The sequence below is a fragment of the Anomalospiza imberbis genome, chromosome 12, assembly GCF_031753505.1.
Source record: "Anomalospiza imberbis isolate Cuckoo-Finch-1a 21T00152 chromosome 12, ASM3175350v1, whole genome shotgun sequence".
Classification (NCBI taxonomy): Eukaryota; Metazoa; Chordata; class Aves; order Passeriformes; family Viduidae; genus Anomalospiza; species Anomalospiza imberbis.
This window is the reverse complement of record NC_089692.1, coordinates 14878063-14888408: the sequence shown is the minus strand read 5'-3', so window position 1 is coordinate 14888408 and position 10346 is coordinate 14878063. Positions and strand designations below refer to the sequence as shown.

General features: G+C 51.7%; 1 protein-coding gene across 2 annotated transcripts; it reads left to right on the top strand.

The window, feature by feature from the left end:
- The first annotated feature begins 2944 nt into the window (after positions 1-2944).
- CFAP20 (cilia and flagella associated protein 20) lies at positions 2945-9393 on the top strand. Of its 2 annotated transcripts, XM_068203066.1 has the most exons (6): positions 2946-3131; positions 5186-5265; positions 6330-6441; positions 6780-6968; positions 8089-8199; positions 9095-9393. In XM_068203066.1, the coding sequence occupies exons 1-6, from the start codon at positions 3048-3050 to the stop codon at positions 9098-9100; spliced, it is 582 nt and encodes a 193-aa protein (XP_068059167.1). In that variant the 5' UTR covers positions 2946-3047; the 3' UTR covers positions 9101-9393. The 2 variants fall into 2 exon arrangements, with proteins under 2 accessions (XP_068059166.1, XP_068059167.1); XM_068203065.1 differs by lacking the exon at positions 9095-9393 and having other exon boundaries at positions 2945-3131; positions 8089-8208.
- The last annotated feature ends 953 nt before the right edge of the window (positions 9394-10346 follow it).

The following is a 10346-nucleotide window of genomic DNA, read 5'->3' as shown; positions in this document are numbered from 1 at the left end:
TTGCTGGTTCCCAGGGAGGGGAGCTCAGCCATGGGCTCCTGCCAAGCACAGAACCACTCAGAACTACTCTCACCCAGCCCTGGGCACTGGCCAAAGTGGAATTGCACGAGTGAGTCCTTGCACCTGTAATGGGTATAGGTGTGGGAACACACTGTCCTGGTGTGTCACACCAGATTTGCTGTGGGCCCAGATGTGGACATGGGCATCAGGTAAGTTTAACCTCCTGGTGCTGTAAGGCAGGGCGTGGTCCATTGCCAGGGAACAGTTTAATGGCAGCTCTGTTGTATCCAGGACTGTGCTGATCTCTGGCATCTACATTCATCAAGACTGTTTTTGATGGGTGTAGCTCTGGCCAGTGGTGAAAGCAGGGAAGAGCCCATGGCAGAGCCCACCTGAGGCCCACACAGGGCAGAAGCAGCACTGTGGGCATACACTGAGCTGAGGTCCCTGCAGCAGGTGACACATCCAAGCACTGTTGCTGCTTGGATCTATCCATCTCCTGATGCTGTTGGATCATGTTCCCCATTGCCACCTGCTGCCTGTTGCAGCCCATATCCTTTTCAAGTTAACAGCTAGTCTCCAGAGAATGCTCTCAGTAACTTTTTAAACTGTTGTTTGTCAGGAATAAACTCTTCTTTGCTTATCCTTCTTTGTCTCCAGTTTGTCTGGAGTCAAAAAGGTTTCGCTCATTCTTGCCCCTTGCTCCATCCATTGCACAGGTGTCCATCCAAGGCAGTGTGTCCTCCTTCCTTGATTTTCTCTGCCACCTTGCTCCAGTACACACTGGCACTGCCTCCTTCTGCACCCACTGATGTTTACACCCTTGTTCTCTTCTGATCCCTTCCTCAGCATCAGCCCAGCTTCCTCCTCTTCCTCCTTCTGCACTGCTCAGAGTTCAGCCAGTGTGAGGTCCAAAGCCTCCAGGTTGCTTCAGCATCAAAGCCACTTTTGGGCCTTGCCTCTCCTTGCATGTGGTGGTTATGGATCTCCTGCCCAATTGTCTTTTCAGTTTTCCCATTACAGCTGCCCTTCATCCAGTGCTGCTCCTGTAGGAAAATCCAGACTGGAAGAGTCGGCTGGAGTCATCTGGACAAATCCCAGGATCTCACACTCCTTGCAGGAGTCATTACTTTGTTCTTGGTTTTGCCATGTAGTGAAGGCTTTGGGCTCACAAAGGAACTGACCAAATCTGGTGCTGTTTTTATTGGTCCAAGCGCTGTCCTTGGAGCTGGCCCAGCTCTGGCCATCTGCTCTCCAGCCTCAGTCAAGAGGGCAATAGCCTGGGTTAGGATTTCCCAGGCCATGAACCTGGACCAGGTGCTCCAAGGCAAGCACAGACTTGGTGATACTGGAGAGACCTGCTACATTTTGGTGTCATAACTGCACCCAGCAATGTGACACTCAGAGGAGCAACATTTCAGAAGCTTCCTGAAAATCGCATTCCTCTGAAGGCATCGGATTGCTGAGAATTCTGAAGGGAAGGAAATGCTTTAGTGGGCAGTTATTTCTGGAGCAGGCACTCTCTGCTCACTTCTTGGGCCAGATTATTTTCTTAGGATGGGCCTTTTACTCCACCTGCTCTCCCAATTTCAATCCCCGTACACCCTGGGAATTGGAAGCAGGGGTGAGGTAACATGCCAACATCTTCCTACCGATCTTCCAGGTGGGTAACATCAGGTGTGAGTCTCTGAAATACATCTCTCAGAGACCTCTTCCCAAATGCCAGACTTGATTATTAATATGGGTTAATGATTTACAGGGCTCTCTGTCTCTGCCCACACATGACCAAGGAAGGAGGAGGGGCAACAGGTACAACATTTTGTTAAAATTAATTGAGAAATAGGGACAATTTGAAACCACAACCTATTTCTGTGTGCAGCAAAACATGACATTAAAGTGGTAAGTGGAGAGCGTGTGACTGAGCCGGCTGTTCAGGAATGGCAGCTGGATATTTGTCCCAGTTGTCTCCTACTATCTGATTAAGGAAACAAGTTATTTCATCGTGCCATATAAAGTGTACTCTAACCCACTGACTAAATATAGCTGATCATTTCTAACTAATGCCTTGCTTTTTGTGTGCTCTACTTGTTTGTGCAAGGAATTGTGAAGGAAAGAGAAAGTGCTGCTAACCCAGGTGCTGTGAGGGAGCGTTTGTAGCCCATGGGAGAGACAAGCACACCTAGCAGACAACATTTGTTAGGATTTGAATGGGGCATTAGTTAGCAACAGAGGCCTGGAGTTAACCTGAAGAACCATAAAGCTGATGCAGAATGGTAATTTTTATGCTGTTTAGTATGTGTACATTGAAAACAGATGGTGTAAACAGGTGTTATTACAGCCAGAAGAAATATATGTCAGTTTAGAAATGTATTTTCTAGCCCAAGCTGTTCCTGTTAAGCCTCTTCAGCTGTGCCAAGGCCTTGTCTCTACTCAAAGAGATTCTCACACCCATAAAGCTGTACATCAAACCCCCAAACATTACCGGGGTCCTGTATGCTATCCCTGCCTGGCTTAGAGCAGCAAGAAGACACAGGATGTTCCTAGGGCACCCAGGAATGAGTTTGCAGCTAAAGGAAGCACCGAACCGGAGCAAACACCATTCGAATGCTCCAGTCCAGCACAGGGAGCCCCTCGGAGGAACGAGCAGAGCCTAGGCTGAGAAACACTCCACGGGCAAAAACCATCCTTGAGAAAAGCAAACCACGGCGTCCCCTTTGGACTGAGGGCCGTGAATTGCAGGGGAAGAACGGAGATGTTTTAGAGGCGTCCCTGCCTACAGCCCAGGCGTTCAGGGAACGCGATACCAAGCCCAGGGGACCGGGCACGGTTTGGAGCGGGCTCGGCTCCAGCAGCTCCGCGGAGCGAGGGAGGGCAGAGGCCGGGGCCGCGGTTGCCGTGGCAGCGCTCCCACAACGCCGTCACCCGGGAAGTGCATCCGGGGCCGCCCCAAGTAGTTCCTCGGTGACGGCGGCGGCGCGGCGCGGAGGGATCCGCCGTGTCCTGGCAGAGCGGCGGCCGCGGCCCGGCCCGGCCCGCCCGGCCCCGGCATGTTCAAGAACACCTTCCAGAGCGGCTTCCTCTCGGTGCTCTACAGCATCGGCAGCAAACCGCTCCAGATCTGGGACAAGAAGGTGAGGCGGCGGGCTCGGCCAGCGGCGCGGCCCGGGGAGCGGCGCGGCCGCTCGGCTCAGCCTCCCGGGGCCGCCGGGAACGCCCGGAGCGCTCCGGACACCTGTGGGGCCGCTCGGCCCCCGCCGGAGCCGGAGCTGCAGCGGCCGGGTTACCGGGACCCCCGGGAACGGGATACCGCCACCTCTCGGGTACTGGTTACCGGCACGCTCCCGGCGCCGGTACCGGGCCCCTCGGGGTGTTTCTGAGGGGAATGTGTTTTTATGAGTATTTTCTGCCTTTGCCGGGCAGAAGAGCCCGCCCGGCATCAGAAGCTGCAGAAGTGGCCAGCACTGGCCATAGGCAGCGGGATGCCCTCGGCCCTGTGGCCACCGCGGGGCGGAGGTGGGGGTCTCCTCTGGTGCGTGACACACCTTTCAAACAGGCTCGCCAAAGGCGTGCAGAAGTGGGCTGTGTGACGGCTTGTGGGGTGTGGGAGAAGTTACGAATGTCTCATCACTTTGTTTCTCCCTCCTGTCAATTTTTAGAGTGGTTTTGCTCAGAGCCCTGTGCCTTCTCCGGGCTATCTTGCATCAAGGAGCCCTCCTCAGGATGTTTAGAGATGTTGAAGCTGTGCTGCTTCCCCCCGCCCCATCACAAACCATCCATGGTTTAGTGATTCTGCAAAATACTTGTTGCAACCTCTGAGATCAAGGCTACAACCCGTATTTAGTTGCTTGTGCGTGAGCCTTAGCTGAATGTTTTGTGGTTTCAGCAGGAACTAAAGCGTTCACGGCAGTTCAGACAGCAGTGATGTTTGACCTGAGTGGGCTTGTGTGAGCATTTACAAGTTGTGAGATGGGGGACACGAAGCACAGATCTATCCTGTTTCCCATCAGTGGGGTACCCATGTAGCTCTGTGAAGAACTGGGATGCCGCACACTGCCCGTGTGTGTATCTGTGTTTTGCACAAATATTTATGACTTTAAGAAAGGATCAACAGCTTATTTGGATGGTGCAAGGACGGGACGCATTAAAGATTCTTAGGCAAAGGGATGCAGTGTGCTGTCAGACTGAATAAGCCATAAGCAAGCTGGGCTGACCCTGCTTGGAGGTGGAGGTTGGACTGGAGACCTCTGGAGACACATTCCCACATGAATTGTCCTGTGCAGGGTGATACTGTTATGATTGTGTGGCCCATGAGTGGCCAGCAGGAGCTCTGCTTGCAGGGCGGATGTCAGCAGTGGTCCTTTCAGCTGCAACAATCTTGCAATAGTCTCTCTTGCATGAAGCATGGCCAGCCTGGGTGTGCTTGTTGTGAGTATTGCCCTGCTCTCTCCAGCAGTGCATGAAATGCCCCAGCCATTTTGGTGAGAACTGGAATCAGTATTTGACATTCTCCCATGTCCTAAGTGCATGCCTGAGATTACTGGGTTCATAGCTGTCCTAATGTAGACATTTATATGTTTGCAAAAAGAACCAGCAGGCTGTGATTTCTACTTTTTTTAGATCTCAAGGAATATCTTAAGCTTTTGTGACATGGGGAAAACCCATTTATTTTTTGGCCTTAGTAGGATGTGCACTGCTTGTGCTGGCGGAGAGAGTGTGTGTGTGAGTGTGCAAGAGTGTGTCTGAGTGTGTGAGTGTCCAGCCCTTCCCCAGAGGCAGTCAGCCATGCCCAGCCGTACAGACCAAGTCCCCTTGGTGACCAGTGGCTGGCTGGTGGCTCCCCTGTATTGCTTGTCCTTGTTTTTACCCCTTATTGCACTCAAGTTTGACTCTTTTATGTTTGTTTATTTGGGCCTCTGACGTGAGGCGTGAGTCCCTTGTGTTCACTGCAGCATATTTTGATAGATGGAAGTCTTGCACTCAGTGTGCAGCATGCTGGGCCATAAACTCTTGCTGGCACTCTGGGGCAGTGATCAAAGCCTTGGAAACAGCGAGGTCCAGGAGAGTAGGAGCCAAGTGAATGTAGATGGATCCTCCTGGGGTCTCATTCCTTCTCTTAATGGAGCTGTGTGTGCCTCTTTTTCCCTCTCAAGTAACGTCTGTGCTGTCTGCCCCACTTTTGTTCCAGGTGCGCAATGGCCACATCAAGCGAATCACAGACAATGACATTCAGTCACTGGTGCTGGAGATTGAAGGAACAAATGTCAGGTAGGAGAAGCCTCTTCTGCTGTTCTGGGGGAGCAGGACTCTGCCCTGAAGCAGAGTGAAAGATGTCAGTGCCCAGCAGACATCATCTTCAAACTACAGCAATGTGATCACAATGTCTTTGTCAATAAATTGAAGAATCTGGATGATATCACTGATATTCCTCTGTGGTACTGTCCTGTTCCTCTCCCTGGATGTGCTTGTAGAGCTCTCATTCTTATCCTCAGTGGGGCTAAGGGATAAAAAAAATAAAATCCCATTATTCTTCCATCACTTGAAGGGAAAAAAACCGGTATTTAATACCCAGCCTCAGTCAGCACTGCCAGTTACTGTAAAAGCAGCACTGTCTGCTGTCTCTTCTATTGTCTTGGGCCTGTTCTCCTCACGTGACAGCTGCTCTCCAGCAGCAGGAAGATCAGAGGGAGATTTATGAGGGGAGTTGCTTATGGAGCTTCTCTTAGCAACCTCGTCTCCATCACCCCGGGAGACAGACGCCAGCTCCATGAGCGGGCTCAGAGTCTCCAAGGCTTCTCCAGGGGTGATTCAGAGCAGGGCGCTCCTTATAAGGGCAGTGGAGACTCCTCTCCTGCAGACAGACTGAGCCAATGCTTCTCTTCCTCCAAGAAGTGTTGATACAAAACTTGCCAGGCGTGACGTGTGACCTCTGTTTTCCCAGCCGTGTAGAACACACAGGGCCTCTGCCATGATCTGGAGGGCTCTACCTGTTCAGTCAAGGGTAGGAGGAGGTTGTGTTAAGAAACAGCGCTGACATGGCCTTGAAACTGGGGAGGTGAAGCTGTCCAGGAAGGTGTTTCATGCCCTGGGAGAGAAAAGTGCAATTTGAGATGCATTCTTTGTGCCTTTTACCATTTTCTGCCTGCAGCTACCTCTGAAATGCCTCCTCCTGTTACAGGACGCCCTGGCTGTTGCTGAGATCTTATGATCACAGTTACCCATTTCTGCCTGTCCTCCAAGGCTGCATTGGGCCAAGGGAGAGACTTGGGCTACCTTGGGCTGTGCACTTTGTGCTGTGTGAGATCCTAAAGTGTTTTTCTCTCACCTCTCAGTACCACGTACATCACGTGCCCTGCTGACCCAAAGAAGACCCTGGGCATCAAACTACCTTTCCTAGTGATGATCATCAAGAACCTGAAAAAATACTTCACTTTTGAAGTGCAGGTGAGGAGTGTGCAGTGGGGAGGCCCCTCCAGGGACCACTGAGGAAGGCGCCAGAGAGCCTGCAGTCTTGTGTTGGAACTTGTCCCAGGCAGTGAGTGATCCCCAAAACAGTTTTGCTTTCTTGGCCATGTGGTGTGTCAGGTCTTCTGGTATGGGGGCATCAGTCAGCTCACAAACACATTGTTGCTATTCCTGAAAATGGGTCTGTTTCCTGTGTTAAAATGACTTCTGCTGTGGAATGGAGGGGTGGGAGTAGAGAGCCCTCTTGGAGACGGGTAGCGCTGTCATGGGGAGTGGAGGTCTGGCGCCTGGGTGAGCAGCCTGCCTTCCTTGCCCAGGTGCTGGACGACAAGAACGTCCGTCGGCGTTTCCGGGCGAGCAACTACCAGAGCACGACTCGGGTGAAGCCCTTCATCTGCACCATGCCCATGCGGCTGGACGACGGCTGGAACCAGATCCAGTTCAACCTGTCCGACTTCACGCGCCGCGCCTACGGCACCAACTACATCGAGACCCTGAGAGTGCAGGTGAGAAGCAGCCGTGACCTGCCCTGGGAAACCAAGGGCTGGTGATGTTCCTGCTGGCTGGGACAGCAGGATGGGAATTTGGCTTTAGACCTGTGTGGTTCCTTTGCCAGCCCTGCTCTTTGCAGAGCACTGAGGAAAGTGAGCAAAGGCCTGACTGAGGTCTCAGTTTACTTGACTAGACTGGGATGAAGGAGCCCATTTCCCTCTTGTTTCTCTGGCTGTGTGTTGGTTAGGGTGAGAGCTGCAGCTCCCTGTGGCATGCCACGAAGGTGGAGCTCTGCTGGGAATTAGCTGTGTGTTGCCTTACTGTCCAGATAGGCTGGACAGTGATTGGCTGAATGGGAGCCTGGATGGAAAAGACCCACGGTGTACAGACCATTCATACCCCTGGTCAAGCTTGTTTCCTTGTGGTAGTGGAGTGACCCTGATTTCACTGAGTCCCTTGTAACAGAGCTGATGCAGTGTTTGTTCCTGCTGAGGACATGGAACTTGTTCCATGTGCTAGGGAGTCATGTTCACAGTGTCCAGCGGTATGTGTTATTTTGAGGAATGTCTGTGTGTGGAGCGTGCCTGTTCCTTAGTGTGAGGGGAGTGCTGCAGTTCCTTGCAGGATTGCCCTGAGGTGCAGGCAGTCAGCTGAGAGTTGCCTGCCTTCTCACATACCCATGAGGGGGACCAGAGCAACTACTTTGCTGCCAGCTGATAGTGGAGGCAGCACAGGCTATACTGGCTCATTCCTGACCTCAGGGAGGCCCTGAAGTGGGTGTGTTAAAAATGCAGCAGGCTGAGGCTGTGGGTGTTCTGGCAAGTGCTGATACCAGCAAACCATAGGTCAGTTCACAGCAGAGAATCCCCTTAGCAACTAAGAGAGATCTCAGTTGGCAGAGATACCAGAGCTTGGCCAAATCTATTGAGTGTTCATCCCTGGAGACAGGGATGCAAATGCAAAGCAGAGGGCACAGACCAACATTTCTCTGATGCCCTGTCAGATTCAAAAAAGCAAGACAGTGAGGTAGATTTCCAGCTGCTGAGCCAAATAATCCATGTTGCAGCAGGACACCAAAGCTGGATGTGGAAAGAACATGTGGAAAATGGACTGACTCTTTGTTTTGACTCTCAGATCCACGCCAACTGTCGCATCCGACGGGTGTATTTCTCTGACCGGCTGTACTCAGAGGATGAGCTCCCAGCTGAGTTCAAGCTATATCTGCCTGTCCAGAACAAGGCCAAGGTGAGCTAGGTGTGGGAAGGAGGGTGGGAGAACAGTGAGCCAGACTAGCATTCTTCTGCCTCCTCCTGCTGCCTTCACAACCCGGAGTTTCTTCTGGCAGCAGAGCTCTTGCCAGCTTTGGCCACGAGCCAGGGAGCACCCTCTCTGTTGCCAGGGTGAGCAGTCTGTCTGGGGTGCCTTGCTGTGTAGCTTTCCTGCCAAAACACATGGAACTTGTCATTCCCATCTAGGAGCAGGGTGAGCTGTTCAGCTGCTCCCCATGTTCTCCCTGGTTGTGTTGAAGGACTCTGGGCAGTTGCAGCCTCCCGGCATCTCTCCAGAGCTTTCATCCATGACTCAGCTCAGCAACTTTGCTCTTCAGAGCAGCTGCAGCTCCACATTTGTCTTCCAGGAGAAATCCTGTTTGTGTCCCTCCAGCCCAAAATGAGTCCCCTCCAGTCTTTTCCCCGCCCCGTGCAGACAGTGGTGCCATGAGTGGGGAAGGAGACACCATGGCTGCCCTCAGGAGGAGATGCCAAGCTCTGCTCCTGCAGTGATGGGAGAGGAGTGAACATGCTGGCATATTGAGAGATCTTGAGCAACATGCAGCAATTTTGAGGCTTGTGAGGAAGCACCTTCTTTGCCAGGGCCAGCCTGTCCCAATGCAGACACTTCTTTTAGCAAGGAAGATTCCTGGGCAAAGTTTCAATCTGCTGAGGGAGGATATTGGGGGCTGATGGTAGTGGGAGGTAGAAGGCAGTGTTAACTGTAGGTAACACCTCTGGGGAACCTGTCACTGCCTTCTGGGCTGTAGCAGCCTCACAGACATGTCTGGGGAGTGCTTGGAGCCCTCCCAGTACTGTCTTGTGCTGCCAAGTCTCGTAAGTGTCTCCTTTCTTCTCCCTGCTCTGTCCAGCAATAACATCACATTGGGAAGAGATGTTGGCGTGCAAATTGTACAGAGACAGAGCTTTCCTGGCTGTTCCTAAAGTGCTGAGCCTAAACTCTGCAGGTGGCCTGGTACCCAGTCTTGTCTTGCTCAAAGTGGCCACTGTGCCTCCAAAGAAGGGATTCAGCAGGAATTGTGGAGTTAAGTGCATCCTCTTGAAGTTGGCAATTTTATTTTTTATTTCCTTGTTTCCATCTCTTATATATGCTCTAAATATGGATGTAATACTTGTTCTTGAAAAGTTATTAAACATTTGGCTCTGTAAATCTGCTTCTGTCTTCTTCCTCCTTTGATGGATCCTTGCTCATTTTAGTGCTTCACAAAGTGCCAGAGAATTTCTTTGAGAACCCAGATGTTAGAATTTGTCTCTGAACTTGACTTTGGTCAGCACTCTCACTGTTTAAGGGATAGCACAGATGCAAACAGCAGCAATCTGGTGAGAGGAAAATTAGTAAGGTTTCCACAGAGAAGACAGAAACTGTCTCCAATCCATGAAGTTTGTGGTACTATGACAAAAACTCATGCTGTTCATGAAAATGGGTTTTTCATTCCCTTTTTCCTTGAAGCCATTTTCCCCAGCAGTGACAAATTAGGCTTACCTGCCTGTTAGGGCACAGTTTTGTTGGCTGTGTAGTTACCAACTCACTGCAGCTCTCAGCCGAGCTTTTAGCAGCACGAGGCACACAATAGCCTTCCAGCTGCCAGATTGTCCCTTTCCCCAGGGATCAGAGGGGAGGTTCAGCAAAGCAGCATAACAGGAGCGGAAGTCTTTTCCTGTGCTGAATCTGCCCTTCCCTGCCTCAAACCAATCTGCCTTTGTTGTAGAAAGGCTTGCGAAGGGGAGGCCAGAGACTCCATCAGTAATGGAGTGAGTCTGGGAGTAAATGATGCCTTTCCTGCCCAGGGCCAAGTCTCCCATGAGTACTCTAGAGGGCAGGTACCAAGGGCTGGGACTGATCTTTCCCTGGGCTGTGCAGTGAATGGGAAAGACTTCACTTCTGTTATTGCTCTGTAGAACAAAGCTGCTCTCTCCCAGGAGGAGGAGAGCCTGCTGGGGGACATCTGCCTTAGATTCTGGGTTTAATCCTGACCACTGAGATCCCGTCTGGTTTAAAGGTTTGGCATGTCTGTGCACCTTCTGCACTTCTGTGGCCTCTATGGAGCTGTGTCACCTGCACCTTTAGAGCTGCTGGGCTTTGAACTGGAGATGCTGCCACGT

Coding starts and splice junctions, on each gene's coding strand:
- CFAP20 (XM_068203065.1), top strand. CDS start 3,048: ATGTTCAAGAACACCTTCCAGAGCGGCTTCCTCTCGGTGCTCTACAGC. Junction 3,132..5,185: donor TCCAGATCTGGGACAAGAAG/GTGAGGCGGCGG, acceptor CTTTTGTTCCAG/GTGCGCAATGGCCACATCAA. Junction 6,442..6,779: donor ACTTCACTTTTGAAGTGCAG/GTGAGGAGTGTG, acceptor TTCCTTGCCCAG/GTGCTGGACGACAAGAACGT.